At 39.6% G+C, this 24,778-nt stretch overlaps 4 protein-coding genes across 10 annotated transcripts in view; 2 read left to right on the top strand and 2 right to left on the bottom strand.

The window, feature by feature from the left end:
* The window catches only part of ephb6 (eph receptor B6), a 39,921-nt gene extending 35,235 nt beyond the window's left edge, over nt 1-4,686 (top strand). For 3 of the 4 annotated variants that reach the window (XM_069695710.1, XM_069695708.1, XM_069695707.1), the window contains exons 14-19: nt 4-251; nt 364-582; nt 677-826; nt 2,063-2,247; nt 2,355-2,513; nt 2,769-4,337. In XM_069695710.1, coding sequence (XP_069551811.1) covers nt 4-251; nt 364-582; nt 677-826; nt 2,063-2,247; nt 2,355-2,513; nt 2,769-2,874 — 1,067 coding nt within the window. In that variant the 3' untranslated portion in view covers nt 2,875-4,337. Of the gene's footprint in view, nt 1-3; nt 252-363; nt 583-676; nt 827-2,062; nt 2,248-2,354; nt 2,514-2,768; nt 4,338-4,561 lie in introns of those variants that run through there. The other variant, XR_011310806.1, reaches the window with a different exon arrangement.
* A 106-nt stretch (nt 4,687-4,792) lies between these two features.
* On the top strand, nt 4,793-15,099 carry trpv6 (transient receptor potential cation channel, subfamily V, member 6). 3 transcript variants are annotated; one of them, XM_069695713.1, is made up of 17 exons: nt 4,793-7,732; nt 7,962-8,109; nt 8,237-8,334; nt 8,423-8,545; nt 9,133-9,273; nt 9,454-9,552; nt 10,059-10,234; nt 10,353-10,499; nt 11,051-11,130; nt 11,224-11,359; nt 12,229-12,315; nt 12,401-12,477; nt 12,570-12,735; nt 12,925-12,991; nt 13,125-13,393; nt 13,495-13,601; nt 14,407-15,099. In XM_069695713.1, the coding sequence occupies exons 2-17, from the start codon at nt 7,979-7,981 to the stop codon at nt 14,663-14,665; spliced, it is 2,163 nt and encodes a 720-aa protein (XP_069551814.1). In that variant the 5' UTR covers nt 4,793-7,732; nt 7,962-7,978; the 3' UTR covers nt 14,666-15,099. The 3 variants fall into 3 exon arrangements, with proteins under 3 accessions (XP_069551814.1, XP_069551812.1, XP_069551813.1); XM_069695711.1 differs by having other exon boundaries at nt 4,793-8,109; XM_069695712.1 differs by having other exon boundaries at nt 4,793-8,109; nt 10,059-10,262; nt 11,294-11,359.
* Nucleotides 14,926-19,898, bottom strand: LOC138619346 (C-type lectin domain family 9 member A). 2 transcript variants are annotated; one of them, XM_069695721.1, is made up of 7 exons: nt 19,782-19,898; nt 19,442-19,540; nt 17,415-17,519; nt 17,027-17,149; nt 16,389-16,540; nt 16,157-16,254; nt 14,926-15,434 (listed from the first exon to the last, which is right to left on the bottom strand). In XM_069695721.1, exons 1-7 carry the CDS (start codon nt 19,870-19,872, stop codon nt 15,302-15,304), a joined length of 801 nt encoding a protein of 266 aa, XP_069551822.1. In that variant the 5' UTR covers nt 19,873-19,898; the 3' UTR covers nt 14,926-15,301. The 2 variants fall into 2 exon arrangements, with proteins under 2 accessions (XP_069551822.1, XP_069551821.1); XM_069695720.1 differs by lacking the exons at nt 19,442-19,540; nt 19,782-19,898 and adding an exon at nt 17,591-17,790.
* Nucleotides 19,899-20,435: 537 nt separating this feature from the next.
* LOC138619342 (gamma-aminobutyric acid receptor-associated protein-like 1) lies at nt 20,436-24,777 on the bottom strand. The gene is made up of 5 exons (XM_069695706.1): nt 24,581-24,777; nt 23,044-23,133; nt 22,653-22,731; nt 21,649-21,767; nt 20,436-20,949 (listed from the first exon to the last, which is right to left on the bottom strand). Exons 2-5 carry the CDS (start codon nt 23,131-23,133, stop codon nt 20,884-20,886), a joined length of 354 nt encoding a protein of 117 aa, XP_069551807.1. The 5' UTR covers nt 24,581-24,777; the 3' UTR covers nt 20,436-20,883.
* Between the last annotated feature and the right edge of the window lies 1 nt (nt 24,778).

Here is a 24,778-nt window from a genome sequence, read left to right as displayed (position 1 = left end):
CAGCCCAGTTTGGTGAGGTTTCCCGGGGCCGCTACCGTCCTGTGGGTCGCAGGGAAGTATTGGTAGCAGTGAAGACTCTGCGCTGGGGTGCGTCCGACAGAGAGAGGGGGATGTTCCTCAGTGAAGCGGGGGTCCTGGGACAGTTTGACCACCCAAATGTGTTGAAGTTAGAGGGTGTTGTCACCCACACCCCCCCGGAGAGGATCATCACAGAATTCATGGAGAACGGGCCCCTGGATGGCTTCCTCAGGGTGAGAAAACAACACCGTCACCAGTTTCCATAAGTAGCATGTTGTTTGTGACAGCCACCATGTTCCGACACACTGAATCGCTAAATCCGACCTGCCCTCTTAATTCATTCAGGAGAATGAAGGCCAGTTCAGTGTCCTCCAGCTTGTTGGGATGCTCAGAGGAGTTGGTGCAGGGATGCGCTACCTCTCTGAGAGAAACTTTGTCCATCGAGACCTGGCAGCCAGGAACGTGCTGGTCAACTCCAACCTGGTGTGTAAAGTGTCTGACTTTGGCCTCTCCCGACTTATGAGGGGCCTGGACCACAACATACCTACATACACTGCCTCACTGGTACGTTCTGAGACATAGAGTTCCTTTGGTCTGATTTCTTTGATTTCTGTTTTTTTAAGTAACCATGTCATTGTGCTCTGTTGTCCTCTATCAGGGCAGTAAGATTCCTGTGAGGTGGACAGCACCAGAAGCTTTTCAACATCGCAAGTTCAGCTCAGCTAGTGATGTCTGGAGCTTTGGCATACTGATGTGGGAAGTCATGTCCTACGGAGAGCGTCCATACTGGGACATGAGCAATCAAGAAGTGAGTATCAAGGAGAGTGCTGCCTGTGCAGGAAAACTTAAAATCACTAAGTGATGGAAATTCACAATCCTTTGCTTAGGTATCTCTAGTGCAGTGTAATTCAATGTAATAATACTATTAAAAATGAAATTACAGAGGCGCCCTGCTGGACTAAAGATCTATCAGTCCTCTCATTTCTTGTTATTTCGCTTCATTCAGTCATTACCTCACAGTTCAGGTTGTTTGCACTGAATGTTTCCCTCAAATGCATCAGAACATCACAGTTGAACTCAGTGGTGACAGTCTGACCCTGGGGGACAAATTCAAAACCCCACGAACGTAAAAAAAAAAAAAAAAAAAAAAAACCTGGTTGCTCCTGACCTCACACGCCTTCCTCTGTCTTTGACAGTGACGTTCTGCTCCTCTTTAAACGCAAATGTCACTCAAAACACCTCGTCCGCCTCATTATTTCATTGCAATTGGCTTTCTCAAACATTTCATGTCTTAGTTGCCAATTTCCTAAGTTTTGAAACAACATTTGACATGCGCCCTGCTCATGTCAATGAAGAAATTGCTGATATGCATGCACCACTGCTCCCAAAAAATTGATTTAACTCAGGTGTTGATGTTGATCAAGGCCACTACCTACTCACTGAGATTATACCTTCTCCCTGCTCCATGCACGTCACCGTTCACGTGGAACAGGAAGAGTCTCTGAACCTTTTGATCCACCCTTGTTTATTGCTGTTCTGTGCTATTTTCTTTAAAGGAGGAGAATAATGTTCAAAACCCATTCAAGCAATGATGAAATAACATTGCTACTGACTAGGTTTACCGAAAATAAATTAAACATGTACAAAAACAATTTCATTAACTAACTGTAATTATATTTCTACCTGGCTAAAAATATTTTATGTTTAATATATTTCATACTCTGCACACAGCCTTTGGGGGTTGTACGATATTTCCATTGGAATAAAAAGTATTATTACACGAAAGCAGCCAGCCAGTGCTTAAAATCTACATGCAATGACATTAACTATTTAAATGCACTGTATTATCATGCCCTCCTCCCGTTACATAACAGGCATGTTTAAATGGTGACAAAATGCCAAGCATCTGAAATTTGCATAATTTTCTCTTAGTCACTCGTTCAAACCCTCAGTGGTCAGTGACCTTTTATGGAAGCCAATTACACAAGACTCCTCACACCATCTGCCCCACTTATGTTTCATGCCTCTCTCCCTCTGTCTGCAGGTGATGAAGGCAGTAGCAGATCAGTATCGTCTCCCTGCCCCCCACAGCTGCCCCCCTGCCCTTCACTCTCTGATGCTTCAGTGCTGGCAGGCCGATCGAGGGGACCGGCCAGGCTTTGACTCACTCCTGTCCTCTTTGGATCGGCTCATCAGGCACCCTGCTTCCCTGAAGGCGGAGCCGACTCGGTGAGACGGCAGCTTCTGGCCAATGCTGCTTCGAAACGTATCAGAGGCAGAAGGTGATGTACAATCTGCTACAGTTATTTTCACACTCCCGTTTTTGACATTTACAGAAGCTGCTCCCAGCCACTGCTCAGCCCCACCCCCACAGACCTAACGTCAGTGGCGACAGTCAGTGATTGGCTGAAGGCACTGAGGATGGAGAGATACCAGGATGAGTTTGATCGAGCGCACCTGGACACATTAGACAGAGTTAGCAGGCTCACTATGGAGTAAGTATATATGGTTATTACTGTAGTTTTGGTATTTGTTTTTTTCTTTTACTCTTGTGTTTTCTATGTTTTCGTCAGCCATCTTAAAAAACATATCAAAAGTTTAAAGATTACCACAAACTCATTGGTTTTGGTGATATTAAACTTCAGGCATCTGTCGTCAGACCATGTGATGAATCCTACATGTCAATATAGTGTAGATGTTTTCAAGAAATTAATATTGACCAAAATGTTGTTATCTGAACTCTTCTTCAGAGATGTCCAGAATCTCGGAGTGAACTTGTTGGGACACCAGAGGAAGATTGTCAGCGCAGCCCAGCAGCTCAAGGCCCATCTGACACAAGGGCAGGTGGAGGTCTGACATCCTGTGCCATGGATTTCTATGGTTTTCACATTCCTCTGCTTGTTGCGTCTGGTTTCTGCAACGCTTTATTTTGATGGAGCACATTTTAAGCCAAAACAAAAAAAGAATCAGCTAACAGTGCCACTCTGTCCATCCTGATAAACCTGACACTGCAACCAGAAGGAGTGAAAAGAGGCTCGGACTTTTCCAGCCAGTCACTCGTGACAAGTAACAGAAGAGAGATGCACCGTGGGAGCAGCAGTCCAGGTCAAAGTGAGGTTAGGAAGTCACTGAGGAGACGGAGGACTTTAAAGATTCATCTCTGTTTTTCACTAAATGTCACTTTGTTGTTGTCTGCCTTCTTCTCTCCTCACCCATTTGCAATCCTATGTCACCCTCTCTTCCACTAATCTCCCTCCCTAAAACATTTTAATTTCCCCATCCTCAGAGTACAATAAAACTATAAAATATTTTTTGTTAAAATACTTAGGGAGATATCTCCTCACAAAGAATTGCGTGAAGACAATCAAAGACTTTTTCTAGTATTTTTTGGAGTTATTTGTAAAGTTATGTCACTTCCTCTCTACTTTAAATGCCAAATGCTAAAAAAAAAAACTTGTAAAACCTTGCAGCCAATGGTGGCCTAATCGGGTCTTACCATTAGCCTTCAAATAGATGTATAGTTTGTTCAATGTTCCAGCAAATTGCAATAAACCACCCGTCCAAAATCAGCACTGCAAACCCTGAGGTTCGATATCAATCACTGCCATAAAATCGGGAAAACCTAAAAAAAGATGTCGTTAAAAACAGCAAGCCATGTTTTTTCCCCTCTTTAACAGACATATCGAGAGTCTGGGAGCAGCCCTGTTTGTAGTCACTCTCACTGCAGAGCTTGTCAGTGGCAGCAGAGCTCACATACTGTAAAATGTTACAAATTACACCTCAGCTGCAAACACAAGCATCCATCTGTGACGAAAACAGGACCAAACACCACCCACTTTAAAGTGTACATTTCACACGTCACCTCTTTTTGTTCGATTGCTTGAGTAAAGACACTGAGTCATTGAAGCATTGTGAATGTGTGAAATGGGAAAGATGGACAAAATCTGATCTGATTTAGACTTGAAGGCAGGAAGCGAAATGCTTTGCAAGTATGAACCTGTGTGTCTGCAATATGTGTGTGCTGTACTTGAGGCTGTGTTACTGTCTACATCAGGTATATGCTGTACATGGCGCTGTGTGTGTGTGTGTGTGTGTGTGTGTGTGTGTGTGTGTGTGTGTGTGTGTGTGTGTGTGTGTGTGTGTGTGTGTGTGTGTGTGTGTGTGTGTGTGTGTGTGTGCGTGCGTGCGTGCGTGCGTGCGTGCGTGCGTGCGTGTGTGTGTGTGTCAGGCTACACACATTACTAGCTGTTTACTTGTGTGAGTGTTCACTACTCCGTAACTGTGCAAATTTGTAAAATAAATATGATTTTATTTAAAAAAACAAAAAACATCCTTCTTGTTTTTTCTAAGTGTCCATCTCTCTTAATGAATCCAAGTGCCTTTTACCTGTTGTTGTTTTTTTAGTTATCTAGCTTGTTGCTGCTATACAAAGTGAGCTTAGATGTAACTCGATAGCTCATTACCTGTATGCCCACCACTTTAACCTGTTAATCCACAAATGCTCTAACTAACAGTATTATGGGTTTGCTTTTTATATTTGCAGAGAGTGAATGGAGAGATGAGGAGAGAGGAGACAGACGAAATGCAACAGTGGAAAATATGAAAACATTAAAGAAGGTGCAAATGATTTGAGATTTAAAGAAAGACATGCTGGAAACTTTCAGTTCCGATCATTAAAACAAAAGAAGTCAAACTTATAATTTGATTTAACATTAAACATTACATTATTTTGTTGTTCAGTCATATTTCAACTCTGATTCATAAAGATGTGAGTATTGTGTCTGATTCAGGATTGATTTTTGGGAGGGTTCAAATTTGATCTGTGTAAAACCAAATGAAACTGAAACTTGACCAAAGTGATGGCCAACCCCAGAAAAGCGAACATTTTGGTCATTGGACCATATCAGCACAACTTGTGTTTAGTTTAGCAGCAAGACAGTCTTGAATCATTTGAAATTCCATATTGGTTTATAATTGATTAATCTAATGTGGCCAGATCAAACACAACAAATGGACGGAGTGGTTCAGGATGGCACCCAACAGAGATACCAGCGGTTTATGGTGCAGTGTTTAATAAACTGGTTCATAGGTTCAAATCATAAACTCATGTAAGGTCATCTGTCAACTAACATTTCTATAGATATTTCCGATATGGAGAAACATCATGCATGAGAAATATATAAACTTTAGCACACCTACAACATGAATATTCACCTTGATGTTCTAATATCACCTTCACGCTGTTAAAGAGTGAACTCCTCGTACTTTATGTTTCACAGATCAGCAGGTTTGTGTAAAATCACAGTTTGAGATCTGCTTGGATCAGCAGCAACCCAAGAACAGACACTGGTTTCCCACATGTCCCACTTCTGCTGATATCAGAGCAGATCTGGACTGATAGCAGGACCCTGTACACAAACCTCAACACTATTCTGCCAGTGTGATCCGGCTGCCACTGTCACACTGCAGTGCAATGACTGGTCCACACATTGTCCCAATGTCAAACTGCAAGGTCATTTTCACCAACAAACTTTATTCTGAAGTCCAGATAATGATGTAATCATGCAGACTCATCTGAGATATTTAAAATGTTTTGCTAATTATAATGCACTACATCACAGAGTAAAATACTGTCCTTTTATTCCACTGCATTTTTTGGCAGCTATCACTTAGAGATATTTTGCAGAATGGGATTTTTACATTGAAAACAAACTTATCAAATATAATTCATTGTTACAAATTATACTGCCCAGCAGTATACAAACTGTGTCTGATAACAACCAGCTCATTGAATCAGGTGTGTTGGAGCAGGGAAACATCTATAACATGCAGGGCAGCGGGTTCCCAGGGTTAAGAAACACTGTTTTTGAAGATTAATAGGTTTTGTCAAAATGAGAAGTGTAAAGTGGCAGAGAAAATAAATCATCAGGCGAAGTTCTGTTTAGGTATCTAGAGACTGTACTTACCTGCCAAGTTTTTCTGAATTAAATGATATGAATACTTCTTCGCCACTGAAATGAACTCCTGCCGAATTAAAGAGAATGATGAGATTCACTCACAAGATGTGGAATTTTCTATTTGTTATCACAGTGCTGTCAGGGATGAAGGAATAAAGATATTGCTTTAATTTTAGTTTCAATTCAAAGGTGTTTAAAGATAATCTAAAATAAAACATTAAGAATAATACAATTTTAGAGATTAAGAAGCAGTTAGAGCTCATTGAAGTTTGCAATTACCCGTATTATACAGCTTAAATAATGATCATTAAGCAATGTTGGGTTAAGTCATTCTGAATAAGAGCATCTGTTAACTGTCTGTAATAACTGTTTTCTGTGGCATCCCAACTCACATTGATATGGTGTTGTTACGTATGTCCAGAAACAAGTGAACACAAAACCCACAAAATCATGTTTTTATGGTGTTATTGTTTCCTTATAAAGACATTAACAGTGTGGAAACCACTGGTCTTTATGACACTGCTTAAAGATGGTGCTCCCCGTCTGGTAAACAGCTATTATCTCCACAATACTAAATGTCAGCCACATCTGCAACCATTACTAGGGCCTCCTATAGAGTATTCCTAAACCCTGTTTATCCTGCGGCCGGCTGGTCTGTTAGTCATGACCTATAAATGGTGCGGAAAAATACTTGTACACGATGGCCGTGGTGACCAGAAGTGTTACAGAAGTTGACTGATTCAGCAGTTTGCAAATATTTCAGCTGTTTGGACATGGAGTCTGTAGCTTCTTGTCGGGTGGATACTTTATCTCTTAAAAAAATTTAAAGTTCAGAAAAGAAAATGTACCACCAGCTTTGTTTTTACGCCTTCAGAAGAAAAGTGACATTGCCTTTATGACATGACGTTGCCAACCCCTAAATGATCATTATGGTCTTCCTAATGCGGCAATTACCGTATGTGTGATCATTTCTGTTGACACACGAATGGTGCTCAACATGTTAAATCACTGTGAATGAAACTAGTCATGTTTTGTTTTTGTGCACAAGAATCAACATACTTGAAAATCCTACATCATCTCCATTTTTACTCAACAAATAATCCCAGTTTCACTTGGAGAAATTGGCCCATTTACAGAGCAACGGAAAATAATATAAAACTACACCATCATGCCTTAATATGTGGTTGAAATTATACACCTGTGTTCAGACATACATGCTTGCAATTTCCAAACAGGTTTTCTTAACAGTTCGCTTTAAACAATGGCTGCAATGTGTTGACTGTCATGATGTTGCAGAATTGTTATAGTGGCCATGCAGGTTTTGGTGGTAGTAGGAGGAATGGTGGTAGCAGAGAGATATACTGGGATTAGGGACCAGACCACTTCACTTTTAAGGTGACCGAATCGAGCCAATAATTTCAGATCAGCATGATAAAGGAGTCCCTGTTCAACCATAGGTTGAAACTTAAAGCACAACTTTCTCTGTGGCATTTCTGAACAGAGGGTGAAAGTCTGCCTGCTCATTACAGCCTCACTCTCTCTGTCTTACCTGTGCGCTGCGCACCCATCCTCCCTCTCCACCCATTCATTTGTAATCCCTCCACATGTCTCCTCCCTCGTGGCTCGGGCATATATAATATGGATTGCACAGGGATTTCACTCCTCCTCATGGACATTTTATGGGTGCTTTTTCTAATTTTGAGTGTTATGAGTGAGTATCAGCCAAAGTTGAGGAGCGACACTTTTCTTGTTTAAAGGTAAGATCTTTTTTTTGGCTCATGGTTTACCACCTTTCTTTTTGAAAAAAGTATAAATGAATACCAAAAATAATAAATTTTCAAGGCCTAAATAATGATATATGTCTGTCCAGCTTTTGAAGACATCACTATATTTTATTTTGTTTTCATTTAATCAATCATTAATTTTTGTTCTTTTCTCTTTCTATGTCGTTGAAAATTATCCTAACTCTCCTTTTCATTCTTCCAGTCGAACATCAGGTACCAATGTCTCCGTCTCTGGCCAGATCTGCTCCGAGCGAGCTCAACCATTGGTGGACCCAGCTGAGGTTTCGCCTTCAAAACAAAAAAGGATGGAACGAGATGTTGGATGAAACATTTCTGTTCCACACAAAAAAGTAATAAAGTCATATCTGATACCACTTTCCACTGCTGTCAACAATGAATAAGATTATGTCTAAATTATTCATTTGCAAGTATAATGACACTACATGTGATGTTTTGTTTCTGTCTTTCTTCCCTCAGCATAAATGACATTCCCCTCTTCTATGCGGCTAAAAAGAACAGCGCTGGGTGCATCAAGAAACTGCTAAGCTGTGCATCCACCAACATCTTTGAGAGAGGTAAGCCTTGAGGGTGAATTTACACCTTCCTGTGTTGTTATTCATATATGTCTTTTGTAAACTGTGAAGTTGTAACGCTCTCATTCAGGAGCCCTCGGAGAGACAGCTCTTCATGTTGCTGTGATGAGCGACAACCTGGATGCTGCTGTGGCTCTGATGGACGGAGCTCCTGAACTCATCAACGAGCCCATGACCTCTGAGCTTTTCCAAGGTTTACATGCATAAACTCTCATACACTTACACACACAGACACAAACACATACCATGCAGCCTAAAAGTCATTGTATGTGTGAGTCTAAACAGGTAAAGCTGTTCTTTTTATGTCTTCAATTAAAAATAATGAAGAGATACGCCTGCATTGTAGACAGTGTCAGATATGACAGCTTGTTACAGGACACTAATTCAAGTAATTAGCAAGACCTGTGAGGGTTTCGATGTAACTGACAAAAAGTAAAAGCATCAATTGACAAAACCCACACAGTGAAGTATCAAACCTGTACACAAAGCAGCTTTTACTCAACTTTTTATTTGTCAAATCATGTCATCAATCTTTTTTCTCTTCATATAGGTCATTCATCTACACAGTGGATCATTTACAAAACCATCTAACAATCAATGACAGACAACAGTTAACTGCAGTGACTTCTAAGACAGAGCTTCTTCATCCACTTGTAGAACCGAACCTGATGCATACTTGTTGTTTGAACAGCTGGGGTTAGAGATTGGCAATTGCTTTACGTTGAAACCAGTTAATTCACAGTGGACTGATGTAGACTTTCTCGCTCTGCTCTGCTTCAGGTGTTACTCCGCTCCACATCACTGTGGTGAATCAGAACATCAATCTGGTTCATCATCTCATCAGTCGTGGTGCTGATGTAACAACACCGCGAGTCACCGGCCTGTATTTTAGGAAGAGGATAGGAGGACTTCTATACTGTGGTAAATCAGCACAAGTGATTTTATAGTGAAATGTGTGGGGCGGTCAGGTCCTAATGTGTGTGTGAACAAAAAATATTTTTGATAAAAGTATCTGCTTTAATATATGGTTTTGTGCACAATGGGTTGTGCAATGGGACGCACAAACAAACTTGTTTTTTGACATATACATTTGTTTAACAGGTGAGCACATCCTCTCTTTTGCTACATGTGCTGGGAACGAGGACATTATCTCCATGTTGATCGACGCAGGGGCCAGTACCAGGGTCCAGGATTACCGAGGTATGAAATGTGGACCCTTGAGTGAGAGAAGATACAGTACTATTTTTTTTATAACCAAGCGAAGTGGGCACTAGACTACTGAAAGGCTCAACTAACAATTATCCTCAACTTCAGCTGGTTGTTCAGTACAAAAAATATATAATAGATGAATAAAATATATAGTTTTCAAGTTCCTGTTTTTTGTCAAAAACTAAATTGAGTTTACTATAAATGTAGCAAATCTTCCAATTGGAGAAGAGTACCAGTGGATATGTGAAATTCTTTCTTAAAATAACAATTCATCAATCACCAAATTGTGATTCATTTCTTGTCAATTACCTGATTAATGAATTATCTAATCATTAAAACTGTGGAGTACTGATTGATGTCTGTGTGCCTCCCCTGGGGCGCCTCAAGAGGTTAATCCAGCCATGTACATTTGTGTATCTGTTGGTTATGAATAATTAATATCCTTGTTTTCTCTTCTCACACGTCGCTTGTCTACACACTCCTTGTATTCTCTGTAGGCAACACACTGCTTCACATTTTGGTTCTGCAGCCCAACAAGACGATTGCGTGCCAGGCGATTGACCTGATTATGGCACGCGATGCAGAGCTGGACCAGTCACTGCCACTCGACATGGTGCCCAACTACCGAGGCCTTACACCTTTTAAACTGGCTGCCAAAGAGGGAAACATTGTGGTGAGCAGAGCATGGGAGGACTCAAATGGTGAACATCCAACATGAAAGGTAGAGCAGATTATTTCACTAATCCCATTTTCCCATCTTCACTGCTGCGATTCCCGTCTGCCTCTCTCAGGCTTTTCAGCACCTGGTGAACAAACGACGTATTGTCCAGTGGAGTCTGGGGCCTTTGAGCTCTCACCTGTACGACCTTACGGAGATCGACTCATGGGCCGACAGCATGTCAGTGCTGGAGCTCATTGTGAGCAGCCACCAGAGAGAGGTACAAGACAAGATCTACATGTTATTTAAAGTCCCCCTCCATTAAATAAAATCAGTTTTTCCTTTTGTTCCAACAGTTAAATGATTACGTTTCACTGGGGAGAATGATGAGAGAGAGAAAAGGGAATGTTTCTCTGTGCTCATTAAAAATCTGATTTTAAGGGGTGCACCTACCTTTTTGACATCACAAGTTGTTTGAAAACCAATTATGGTCCAATATTCAACCTAGAAGAATGTAATGTGAAAACTTGAAGCCTTCAGTGAACATACCCTGACAATGGACCTGAGAGTGAAGCATGAGACATCTTGAGTCCTGCAGTTACATTTCTAAAATAAAATGTATACATATTCATTGAGATTCTGGGATTTTTAATAAGGATGAAGGTATAAATGAAATTATAAGTAGTTAAACGACTTAATTGAACTTTATTTTGTGGAAAAAACATATCAGACAGACATTGTTGCTCCAAGCAGAGTATTGTGCATGTTTGGGGAGCTCTTTAAGGGAAATATCACAGCTGACCGGAAATAAAAACTATTTTTTTTCTGCAGGCGAGAGGGATCCTGGAGGTGACTCCTGTGAGGCAGCTGGTCAGTCTGAAATGGAACCTGTATGGAAAACACTACTTCAGGTAGCGACGTTTTTTTCGTCTAAATTAAAATGAACTGTACACTTGTCCAGTCTTGTTTTACAGTGTGTTTTGTCCCCCTTCTTCTTGTGTCAGGCTGCTGCTGTTGCTGTACCTCCTGTACATCGGGACATTCACACTATGTTGTGTGTTTCGCCCTCTAAAGGATGCTCCGGAGAACTACACACAGTCAGACATGGACAAAACCATCCGAGTACAGAAGGCGCTCAATGTAGGTTATAGGTATAAAATCATGGCATAAATGTGTCATTACAGTCTGACCATGTAAAATTGTGTGAGGTTATAACATACTGTATATGCTGGACCATAAACAGACCTCAATATTTACTGCTGTACTTTTTACTCCACCACATTTATTCCTTTTTTCTTGAACGCTTCATTTAAAAGCTACTTTTCAGATTCAAAATTTGCAAGTGAAATTTTAAAATGTATTTAAGTGGTGCATTATTATAGATTAAACTACTCAAAAGTATATAAAGCAACTACAAGATCAACTCATGGTCCGACAGCATGTCAGTGCTGGAGCTACAATAAAGTACTTCTCAGATGTAAATAAAGTAATAATTATGATCTAAATAGTGTCACAGTATATTGCTAACAGGGGACATTCTGACATATGTGTACTTTTATTTTGTTTTCTTTCTCTTTTGTGCTGTTTTCTTTCTTTAATTCTATGTATATTTCTGAGTACACAACGTATACTTGTCAGGGTTTTTTCAATAGAGGGTTTTTGACTTTTCAAATATTTTACATATGAATGCAGTAGTTTTGTTGTATGGCAGTATTTGTAAATAATGTGCCACTTTTAGTCAAAGATATCAGTACTTCTTCACCCCTGGACAGACAAGAAGCTTTTCAGATTAAAAGTAGACAATTGTTTATGCAGGGTTCTGCTCTTAAATAAATATCATTGTTATGATGATCTCAACTCTTAAACCGTGCAAAAGGAGCTGTAACTCTTTACTTGTTCTTACTACATTGTACAAATGTCAAGCTGCACGCCTTCATAGGACACACAGTTTAATGATAAGAAGCTTTTAATATCAATACAAACTTTATTCCCCCATTTGCCTGCCTCAGGAGAGTTATGTGACATATGAGGACAATCTGCGGCTGGCGGGAGAGGTCATCAGCGTCCTGGGAGCTTTTCTCATCCTCTTGCTGGAGGTCAATATTTGAAATATTCTGTCTTAATAAATGTTGTATGCTAGTTTTACACTGACACATCCTGCTGTATCCCCTCCTCCAACAGATCCCTGATATACTGAGGGTGGGAGCGAAGCGCTACTTTGGCCAGACAGCACTGGGAGGCCCCTTCCATGTCATCCTGTTAGTACACACACTTCTGTGCAGTGAAATAAGGCGCTCTGTCTGGAAATACCATCCAACCTTTCTGCTGCTGTTTGCATTGTTTTGACCAGGATCGGCTATGCGTGCCTGGTGGTGCTGCTGTGTGTGTTCAGAGCCTGCGGAGTGCAGGGGGAGGCCGAAGTGATGGCAGTGTGTTTGGTCCTCGGCTGGTGCAACGTCATGTTCTTCGCCCGAGGTTTCGAAATGCTCGGCCCCTACGTCATCATGATACAGAAGGTAGGTGATAGCTCGGTCTGGGCTGCATACTGTAGGAGCTCATGAGGAACAGAGAAAGAGGAGTTTGTTCCTCTCACACACCTGTGCCCATATGTCTTCAAGCAGATGTGTTGATTTGTTGTTTTGGTTTTTGAGCTTCACCTATTTGTGTTTTCAGATTGACCTAACCTACGTCTCATTTCCCCCTAGATTATATTTGGAGACCTGACCAAGTTTATGTGGCTCAGTTTCATTGTGCTCATTGGTTTTTCCACCTGTGAGTATATTTTTGGCAGTGTGTACAAACATCTCTTTAACCCCTCACAAAGCTTTAACAAGAAATTCCTTCAAAATAGGAGAATTTTCTGCTCCTTTATACACGTTACGTTTTTCTTAATTTTTCCTCTCAGCCCTGTGGATGGTGTATATGACCCAGGAGCCAGACTCCATCCCTGCATATCGCTCCTTCCCCATCACCCTCTTCTCCCAATTTGAGCTCAGTGTGGGCCTCATTGACTTGCCAGTGGACCACACCTTCACTACACCCCCCATCGTCCATGTGCTGCACTGCATCTTCTCTGTGGTCTCCTACATCCTTCTGCTGAATCTGCTCATCGCCATGATGAGTGACACACACTGGAGGGTGGCCCAGGAGAGAGACGAGCTCTGGAGGACTCAGGTCACATACTAATACACCGTTACACACTTGTACACAATTGCCTCATCAGCATGCAGTAAGTGTTGCTGTGTCATGGTTACAGCTGTGATGTTGTTGTGCAGGTGGTGGCCACAACTCTGATGCTGGAGAGGAGGCTTCCCCGCTGCCTGTGGCCACGGCTGGGGGTATGTGGGCTAAACTACGGCCTGAAGGAGCACTGGTATCTCAGGTAAGAGAGTACAGCAATGCCAGGAACAAAAACAAAGACTTTAAAGGTTGAAGATCCACCCAAACACAGCAAAAATGTACTGAAGCAGAGTCTTTATTTTTTACTAAAATAATCACACAAGGAGGAAATGTGTCCACTGACCACAGCCTAAGTCCTCCACTTCAGCCACAAGTCATGTTGTGCTTTGAGTAAACACCACAACTCTTATTCTCCTGATAACACTATGCTGCTACCACCACACTTCCTCCTCATGCAGACAACAACAAAATTTAGAAATGTTGTAAAATGAGGAGATTGATTCCACTTTTACTGGAAATATGGAACTGCAGCCAGCAGCTTGTAGCCTCGGTTAGCATACAGAGAAAAAGCTTGCCTGCATACCAGCACCAAATTGAACAAGTGTATTTTTCAAAAATGTCAAACTTCCCTTTAAATTTGACATAGTCCATATGTGTAGTTGTGGGAGGAGTAATAACAATGGCATTGTATCAGTAATGGAGTGAAAGTGGTGCATCTTACGAAAACAAAATATTACTTGTGGCTGAGGTCTGTCAAAAACTACTACGATTGTGGTCAGTGAGCAAATTTGTATCTTTCTGTTAACAAAGAAGCATTTCACTGAATGTTTAACTGTTTCTTTAAGCATAAACACAAAATATGATTAGAACAGATGTGGACCCCCCCAAAAAAAATTTAATCACAGCTCATTACCGTGTAACATATGTAAATGTAAATAATATTTTACCATGTAACAGCTTTTGTCTTGAATCATTTGTGACTCCTGGTTTACTGATTATTTCTGCAGGGTTGAGGACAGAAATGACTCAATGATGCAGAAGATGCGACGTTACATCAAAGCCTTCTCTATGGAGGAGGAAAAGGAAAATGAAGGAATGGAGAAGTCTGACACAATAAAGGAAACCCCAAAGCTCAGGCCTAAAAACAGAGGAGGGTTCAACAACAGGAGAGCACTGTCAGGGTGGGAGATGATTCGTCACAGCGCTTTAAGTTTGAAGATGGAGCAGGAGGAGCCAGAGGAGGACCAGGACATTAAATATGTTTAGCGGGAGATCCTGCCTGACCCTGAAGTGGATTTCCTGAAGCCTTCCATTCACTTAAGAGTCCTGGACATAAGAGGAAGATGTAAAGTGCCCATGAGTTTCAATGAACTTGCAAAAAGAGGGCTCAACTGTGGCAGATTCTTTGTATAGTTGACGGTGCAATTATTCCAGTATTATGCGATAGAAAAGAGTTTGCTATTTTTATAGCAGTCTAAAAGACATGTAGCAGTAATATATGCTAAGCTAAAATAAAGTAAAACATAGACATTGAAAGTATTCTGTATTTGCATGAGTAGTTTTATATGAGAATAAAACGCTTTTGAGACAAACTTACTGGCCTTCATTTGTGAAACAGACAGACAGCAGGACATGAAATCATACAGTATATAAGATTCAGATATAAAGTGGGTATAAGCAAAACAGTGAAATGTTAAAAATTTTAATATGCTACAAACTCCTGCAAGAAAATAACTTGCAAAAATCGACCTGAACAGCTCTTCCAGTGTTGATTATAAAATGATTTCTTTGTTGGATAAGGCAGATTAAAGTGTTACGTGGAAACAAAAGATTTTTCATGTTATTGAGGAGCTAATGTTTGTTGACAGAATGTTGATTTGCTCATTATTCACAGAAATGCCATCAGAGCTGCAGCTGCAGTTGACAGATGAAGTAGGTGTAAGCATCACAGGTGGCTTTCATCCAGTTCCTCTCAGGGGAGATTCCATTGCTGAGGATCCCGCAGTCGCCTTGTTGTGGAACTTCTGACCAATAACTGCAAACAAAATGAAAGAGTGTTGATGATTACACTGTGGTTGCAGGGTAATGTGATTATTTTTGTAAAGAGCATTATTTTTTCTTCCTTTGTAATATATGTACACTTTATTAGGCAAACCTGTACAATCCAATCTCACGCAATTCAATACAGCAGCTCTAATAAAACATTAACTATATATAAAACTGATTGACATTGCTGGAAAATGATATGTTCACTAATGAGGTCATAGTTTAAGGTGGTGTTGTACTGGACTCTATTATACTGAGAGTTTCGATTATATGTTTTTGTCCTTCTCATTTTCATACAGGAAAGGGGGAGGAACATTAGAAAAACTTCTAAATATACTGGATTCCAGAACAACACTCCAAGTGGACATGTGAACATCCTGTAAGTAGACTTCAGGGCATTGCTGATCTGTTGTATTGCAATAGACTGTATATATATGTAAGGTGGCACCTGAGTGTATAAATTACTTTGATACATGTCTCTTCTTTTCTCTCAAATGTGTGGGTCACGCATTTAAAACATGCATACTCATTAACATCACAGATAAACTACTAAATATGAATGGCCAAATATCAAAAAGAAAAAAGCCAACAGGACGAGACTGCAAAGGGTAACAGTGATGCGGTACATCCCAGAAGTCCCACGCTGAGATAATCCACGGAATTAATCAAACAATTGATCATTTCAGTAATTCAGGCTTGTAGAGTAATCACCTCTCTCGCAGCACAGTGTTGTCAACCCATTTCCATGTGGCGCCTTTGTGTCTCAGACCGATCCAGTATTTCAATTTCCCTTCCTTACTCAGAAAATCCTAGAAGAGAGAGCCCCATTGCCAGTTACACAAATACACAGTGCCAACTATCAATGTTGCATGCATGGCTAGACAACACAGGTAAGGAAGGAAGGAAACAAGTGGCATCAGAGTTTAAGTGATATCAGATCCACCTGAACTGGCCGACTGGTGATAACAGCCAGAGACCCCCCTCTAGAGGTGCAGTTCTGCTGGCTCTCGTCCCAGCTCAGCCTGAAGGTGGACAGGTAAAAACATGAGTGGCCAAAAGTCAGCCACCCATCAGCACACTGCTTGCAGCCATGATCTGGAAGCAAAGAGAAACCCAGTACAGAAAAGACAAAAAGGAAGCGATGAAAACACTCAAATGTGGATGAAAAAAAAAGCTATTGTTCAAACGCAATTGATTAGTTTCATGATCTTGTTTTTAACTCATTTAATTTGACACATATTTTGCTTCTATTTGTTTTTGTAGTTTAGTGCACGCAGAGCTTGTGTCCTTGTGCAGTCAATCAGGAAACTAAAATAGTCTAAGATGAAATGATAAGGCTGATTAAGCTCAGCTGAATCTTGGTCTAAATAGAATATAATTTATCCAGTTCCTTAAATTAAGCAACTTCCTCTGAGGCCTGTTTAAAAAAAAACATTTGAGCTGCTTTGAAAGCACAACTATCATCTAAAACATGGTGATTATTTGGTGAGCATTATATATTTTTCTTGGACAGAAATGGTTTTTTTTTGGGCTTAAACAAGGTTTTCTACACTGCATTTTTCAACCTGGCATCACACTCACGTCGGGATTGAGCGTTTGGGAAGTTGGTCTGGCACTGCTGGAAGCTGCATGTTTCAGCAATCGAAGGACTGTCAGCTTCTGCAGAGTCCTTTTTCTCTGCGCAGGCTGAGGATCCAGTTTGGACTAGAAATGAGAGCACAGTGGGAGGAGTATGGAGGAAGAGAATAATGCCCAAACGCTGCAGCAGTGCAATTGGCCACATCCTGTATTCCAGTATTATGTTAAAAAATTGGGTAAAAAGCAATGTGATTATCTACAGGTTCTGATCTGCCAGTGAGAGCTGATATTTTCCAAAATCTGCTTTGTTCGTACAAACATAATCCAGCTCAGCAGTGGTTTGTTGTTACAGCTCTGACATGAATCTAGACTCATGGCTGCGCATACTTACGTTTCACACTGAGGATGATGATGACCAGCAGAAGGACGAGGCAGAATATTGTGAGGAACAAACATGCAGCACGGTACCGACGGTTGTTTCCGTCAGTCTGTTGTCCTTAAGGAGGAAGACATCAACAGGATGTTAATGAGCACAACACAGGCTGCAAGACTGCCACAGCTGCTTACCTTTCTCCCCCTCCAGTTCAACAGATAACTTAGATGGCAAGTTTTCCCTGGCTTCATCTTTTTTATCTTCCCCATAACTGCGGCAGAATTTAATATACATGGCGGAATATGTCCTGTTATTTGTGAGGAAGCTTGTTGAATTTGACCTCCGTCTTCCTGTCCTGACTGCCTGCAGCAGTGTAGTCGCCCCACCCCAAACACATAAACACGCACACACACACATACTTGTATTATCACCATAGCAACCTAAATTATTCAGAGAGCACAGTGAATAGTTTGTCCTTGAGTGCCCCAAAACTTGATATCTCTTTAAGTCTCTCTCTTTAAAGAATGTGTGTGTGTGTGTGTGTGTGTGTGTGTGTGTGTGTGTGTGTGTGTGTGTGTGTGTGTGTGTGTGTGTGTGTGTGTGTGTGTGTGTGTGTGTGTGTGTGTGTGTGTGTGTGTGTGTGTGTGTGTGAGAGTGAAACACAAAACAGGACGTAGACAGAGATGGTAGACTTTCTAATCATAAATAACAGATTAGATTTCTTTCTCGAGGTCCCTTCAGATCAATATTTGTGTCAAACTCTGAGACAGAAAATACGGTCTAGCTACACTAATACAGATTTAAAACATTGGTCTGTTAATATGAGATTATAGTGCAGCATATTGTGTTGACAGAGGGAATCAAACAAGTTCTTACACAAGACACTTTAAATGGTAAGACTCTTAGCTCCACTTTTTAATTCTTTTAACAAGAAAACAAATTTCTAAGTAACAAAAAAAAGTATAACTCATGATGCAGTAGCTTCAGGGTGCATTAATGGCTTTTTTTGTGTGTTAATGAGCAATAAGAAGTTGTTTTCACTGTTGTGTTATTTTGGCAAGTCCTCGTTTTCTATTTTTCTTTCATTTTGAATTGGCGCAATAAAACCAAACATAAACCACAAAAGGATGCGTAACTAAGTGCAGAAAGCAAAACAGGTTTATGACCCTGAATAATAAGATAAAAATAAAGGCAAGATAGACATACAGCTTCCTGCCAGTCTATTTACTTTTAGGAAAATTTTTAATAGTGTCAACTGCAACAAGTACTACTGTTGATATTGATATTGTTGATATGAAAAATTATTTCAGCCTCTAAAATGTGGAATATTTGCACTTTTTCTTCATTTTCTGTGTCAGAACACCAAATGTACTCGGCTCTTGTTTGGATCAACCAAAACATTTCATATAGAACAAACAATTAATCAATTAATTGAAAAAATTATTCAACAGCAAAAATAATAGTTTCAGCCCTGTTTTCTACAAACTGAACTTTTGTTTGAATGCAGAGTATCAGTTACCGGAGAAATGCAAAAACATACATTTTAAAAAAAAACACTAAAATAGAGGATGTAGAAAGAAAAAAACTTAACGGTGAATACAGTTTACACTTTGTCCTTCTTGAGCATTTCTAAGAATCAAACATCATTAGACATTATAACTATAATGAACATGTTAAAGTGATGTTTAGTTTAGGATTCCTACAATTGGTAATGTGATGAAATCATGCAATAGTTTTGCTTCTGCTTTCTTCTTTTCATTTTTGGCTGAACTTATGAAATCTAATATACTACTACTACTAATAATAATAATAATAATAATAATGTACTGCAGTTATTCAGCAGGGTGGAGACCTATTGATGAAACTTGAAAATCAGTGTTTGGGAAATTATGATGAAGTGGTTTATTAGTAAGAAAGCAAGAGGCAGCTCTTAAGGTTTTCACAAAGACAGGCAGGCTCAGAAGTGTGCGGATACACGATTGTTTTAGGGCGTTTCCGCTGTACATCACACAGAGGACAAATATACATTTTAAATAAAAGTGTACCTGCTTTTGTTTTAACTGGAGCTCCACTATAATAAGTTTCTGAATAGACATTCTCAGATGGACTTAACAGTTTGGAATAGTGGTCTGGTTCTGCTTCCTCTAAAGACAAAAATAGACACAGATACAATGTTTAACAAGAGACATGAAACATCTCAAGTTTACCTCCAAATAATCAGCATATTCTAAATTAAAATATTAACAGCACAGAATAAAACATCTCACTATGAACATGTCATTTTTTCCTCATACCATTTGACTTTTTTTTCAAAATGCAACCTATTTGACATGCAATTGTTTCACTTAAACATTTGTTATAATCTGATTTAAATTTATTGTTTACCTTTAGTTTTGACCTCCAGCACCGACTCACTTGCTGCACTTTCATCTTCTTTCTTTCTCTCCGGCTCTATTGCGATCTCCTGCATCTCCATGCCTCCTCACTTCTGTTTCTCTAACTTTCGATTTGCCAAGAATGTCTTTCAGACCTGACAATCTGATTATATAACCTTTTTGGTCATGCAGATAGAAAGGCAGATGACACCCAGTTCCCACCCAGTTGTCAAAAGAACATGTCAGAAGTCAATTTTTGTTTGAAAAGGCAAAAAAAAACTCAAATTAAAAAAATAATTAAAAGAAATCCTGACTAAGGTTTTATTCCTGATCAGTAAAGACAGAACACTTCTTCATAAAGAGTCTTGTTTTTGTCCTTCCTCTAAACCCCATGTACACAGCGTATAAATAAAAAGCTTTCGGGGAAGGTTCTTCTTTGTATACTGCACATATTGTGTCACCATTAAACTCTGCTGTGTGATGACTACAATTTTGCTTCTAATAAGGGACTTAATACTCTAAAAATGAGGCCAAATATACTCTTTAAAAAGATGTTTAAAATATTTTGTGAGAAAGTTTTGCTTCTAAAATTAATGTCCTTTTTTTCTCCCTCAACATCTCAAACCATAAGGTTAGAAAGTGGAAACAAACAGAACAAAACAAAAACAGTTTTTGCATTTTTTAATTTTCCACAAAAGTTTACGATAATTTACAAAAAAACAAAACAACCAATACTATTTGCATTAAATACAGATGACTGAGAAAGATAATGAGAGTTCTCTTGACATAATTTCAATAACTTCCTTTTACAATGCATTCTTTCTTCCAACCTTTCCTGTTTCTTCTTAAGGAATGAAAATAACTTGAATCATATTAAAATGCATCATGCTCACTTGGAAATACTGTCAAAGGTAAAACCCAATACCAGCAACCCTTTCTGCCTCAGAAAGTTTTCCTTCCACCGTATACTGTAGTTACTTATCAGAACTAATATTATAGAGATTAAAGTGGTGTGAAGCATTACAAACAGCCTTAACTCTTTATTCCTCAGACAGTCTCACTTTGTCTCCTCTCATTCTCTCTGTCTCTTTCTCCAGTCTTTTTGTTCTTCCTCAGGCACCATACACGCTCTCGTTACTGTAGGTCATGTAGAGAAACAGGTCGTCTTCGTGGTGCTCCTGGAACACAACAAAGCGGAGGACAGGCCTTAATTTAGCAACACTAACCACAAAAAATTGCTTAATAAGAAAAACAGACTGCCTCTTTTAATTAATAAATACTAATAATGACTTTTTAACTAATTTAACCCTCAACAATCTCAAAATGCTCACAAACTGCTCTTTTTTTAACAAGCTATCAGCTGCTGGTTTTTGTTTTTTTTCCATTTTCAGCACAATGACAAGGCACCATAAAGATCATCAGTTCTTCTATTTGATTAATCATGGGTTTACTGGCAGCTTCATGGTGAGATGAAGAAGTGAAGCAACATAGCTCAGTAATAAGTTCTGTTGTGTTAGAGGGAAATGTTTGTGTGTGTCTGTAAGTTTCTGTTTGTGTGTGTCTGTGTCTGTGTGTGTGTGTGTGTGTGTGTGTGTGTGTGTGTGTGTGTGTGTGTGTGTGTGTGTGTGTGTGTGTGTGTGTGTGTGTGTCTGTGCGTGTGTCTGAGTTTGTGTGTGTGTCTGTGTGTGTGTGTGTGTTTGTCTGTTTGTGTGTGTGTGTGTGTGTGTGTGTGTGTGTGTGTGTGTGTGTGTGTGTGTGTGTGTGTGTGTGTGTGTGTGTGTGTGTGTGTGTGTGTGTGTGTGTGTGTGTGTGTGTTTGTCTGTTTGTGTGTGTCTGTGTCTGTGCGTGTGTCTGAGTTTGTGTGTGTGTGTATTTACCTCATATACAGCGGAGAGAGGGGAGCTGGATGGGGGAAGGGAGTTGTTGACGAAGAAGAAGAGCGCCTCCTCTGGTCTCAAAGACACACGCTGACGGATCAAGAAGCACAACTGGCCCACTAAAAAAAAGGAAGGAGATAAAAACAGAGCGAGGTGGGTCACGCACAGTCATTTCATATGAGAGTAAAGAAACAAATAATGTAGGAGATGACCAATCAGCCTTGAGGCAGATTTGGTGACTGAAAACAAAACAGGTGTACTACTAAGAGAACTATTTGAACTCTTATAAGGTTCAATCAGAAAGAGAAAAAGCTACAAACAACGAAAGACCAAAACTCTTAAAAATAACTGTCAGCTGAACACTACACAGTTTAAATTTGCAGCATACTGTCTGCTTATCCAATAGACCTGTTTCACAGCAGATGTTTTGACTTGACTTGGAAAAACACAAATGGAGCTAATAACATCAACTGTAGCTCAGTTCGACACAATTGTCCCAGCCGGCACAATACCAGGAACTATTATTATTACACCTGTGTTTTTCCTGGTATGACAAAATGTCTTTGGATTTAGAGTACGAGAAAAAAACAGGCCTGTAGAAAGTTTGCACGGATTAGTGACGCCCTGATTGGTCCATAAACCTTTGAAATGTGCATCAGCAGCAGCTTAGCTGGTCATCCAAACTTTAACTGGTCTCATCCAAGTCACAGGTGGCCAGTTTAACTATTAGAGTGGAACTATTGGCTAATATTAAATTAGTGCAAATATATTTTGTATTGGTGATTATATTGGGTGATAACGATAAAAAAAAAAACACACCAGAACTTGACTTGAAATAATATTTGCATAGTTTTTTTTCCACCAGACAACCCTGACAAGTTGGCTGCTTAAAGATCAAATGTCTTAGTTTTTAATTATTTCAATACTATTAGGTGATGTATTGTCAGGAGACTTTTCCAAATTTCTAAATATCAACATCAGTGTCATGTGTTTGGGTATTTCACCTGTCAAGTCTGAGGGCACGAGGTATTTCTTCTTGTCCAGTTCAGGAGCTCGTGACCTCGGGGCCCTCTCCACAATGATCTGGAGTGAGAAACGTCCAAAAGCAAACAGCCATTATTAACAGCGAGACTGATTGAGTTCATGTACCAAAACTTAAACAACAACAAATACATTTGCATAACTTGAAAATAAAATTTGTTTGAGAAATTATAGATGTTGTCTTTGATTAGAAAACTAACTTTAAATTAAGCTTTTGATGAGCAGGATTATCAACAGTAACTTCCGCAACCTGTTTAATTAATGCTTTTTAATTTGTCTGTCAAATCCAGTTAAGTCACTGCAAGACTGTATGTATGATTATGTTACTAAAAATGAGCAAGCTGTCATACTAACCGGTATCTTGTCAGGATGCTTGGCCCGAACTCGCTCTCCCTCTGCTCTCCTCACCTCCAGTGGTACTGAGCGCTGGTACTGACTGCCCATCTGAAAACAACACCAGGAAACATCAAGTCTCTCACAATAGCTTTATTTACTGAGCAAACAAAGGAGAAAGAGCACTGGCTGACTTCACCAACCGGTAGTGCATTCAGTCAACAAGTGATATTGACAGCCTGAAGAGCAAATCATTGTTTATTGTGTGATAGCATATAGCTATCTTTTAATCCAGTGCTTTGTAGAGGTCATATGAGGAGCTGACATGTATATCTGGTTGTATTCACAGTTGCAAATCAGTGAGAAGGACTGCTTCATGGCATCATTGGATCTGCGGGAGTTTTAACATTAATGTGATGAAGTGCCTGCAAGTTTTGACCATTACTGCATTGAAATGGCTTAATTAATTATTTATCTAAATTGTTGCCAGTTGAAAAAAAAATGTAATACTGGACTGACTGAATTGATTAACTATTGGTTTCAGGTCTAGCTGAACATTTAATTTAGAGATAAAACAATAAGTTTGTTGATCAACTGTTCGTAAAAAAGTAACATGCAACTGTTTTGATAATTCATGAGTTAATTTCCTTGTCGAATGAGAGGATTTGCTGTTTGTCACTGTAATATTTCTCTAAGGTTTTAATATCTTTGGGTTTTGGATTTTTGGTTGAACAAAGTGAGACATGGGCAAACAACACCTTCAGATGTGAAGAACTGTGATGGGCTTTTTTTCACCTTATGTTACATTTTACTGATAAAAGGATAATTGAAAAAATAATAATAATAACCTGCAGATTGATCAGTAATAAAAACATTACAAATTATTTCTGGCTTTGCCAAAAAAAAAAAAAAAAAAAAGACTTTCAGATCCGGTTATCCAAAAAAACCAAATGGCTTAATAGTTGAATTTCCAGAAAATATATATTTCTGTAAATAAACAGGTCTATTTTTTTTTTAATCACTACGTAGATTTACCATGAGTAAAGATCCACAGAACATACTGTGAAGAAAACTAGGTCAAAACCGAAGCGCTCAAAACTATGGCTTTTAATTTGGTAACGGTGTTAACTGAGTCTTTGTAAACAGAATCACAGCAGTTCGAGTAAACAGTGCAAAAGAGTAAAACTAAAGATAAAAAAAAAAAAATAACACGTTGTATTTGTCTTTTTTTAAATCGGTGGTAACGTGAAAAGTGAAGTGGTAACGATGGCAACCGTTTCTAGTAGTTCACGCAGGTTGGGGTTATTATCAAGTGAGGCCACGTCATTTCTCGTAACAGTTCTGGGATCGGCCAACCTGCCGTCCTAAGACCCGCGTTCAGAAAACAACCAAACCATGGATAAGAATCGTTGAATTTAATTCACTGTAAAAGTCTCTGCATCTACAATATATCAGGGTGGTTTTGCTGACAGTAGGCGGAATCGGTTGTTTTGCCAGTTAACAACGGCAATGCTAACAGCTGCAGCTAACGGATCAACAAGACGTTACGTTCACATACCTTTGAAAAAGACCAAAAACGACCTTCCGCTCAAAACAGGTTAAATCTAGGCACAATCCAGTGGTCCCTGTGTCGTTCAGTTTCTCAAAAGAAAGCCTGACAGGATTTTTTTGAAAAATCGAAACAAAAACATAACGTACACAGGAATGCGGCCGCTGTCAAAGATGTCGACTGGTCCGCTTATTCTGCTGAACGAAA

The sequence above is a fragment of the Brachyistius frenatus genome, unplaced genomic scaffold (genome assembly GCF_029030835.1).
Source record: "Brachyistius frenatus isolate BFR_SWC_R1_liver_20210118 unplaced genomic scaffold, ASM2903083v1 Contig_20, whole genome shotgun sequence".
Taxonomy (NCBI): Eukaryota; Metazoa; Chordata; class Actinopteri; family Embiotocidae; genus Brachyistius; species Brachyistius frenatus.
The sequence above is the reverse complement of the archived record's forward strand: the minus strand, read 5'-3'. Positions and strand labels throughout refer to the sequence as shown.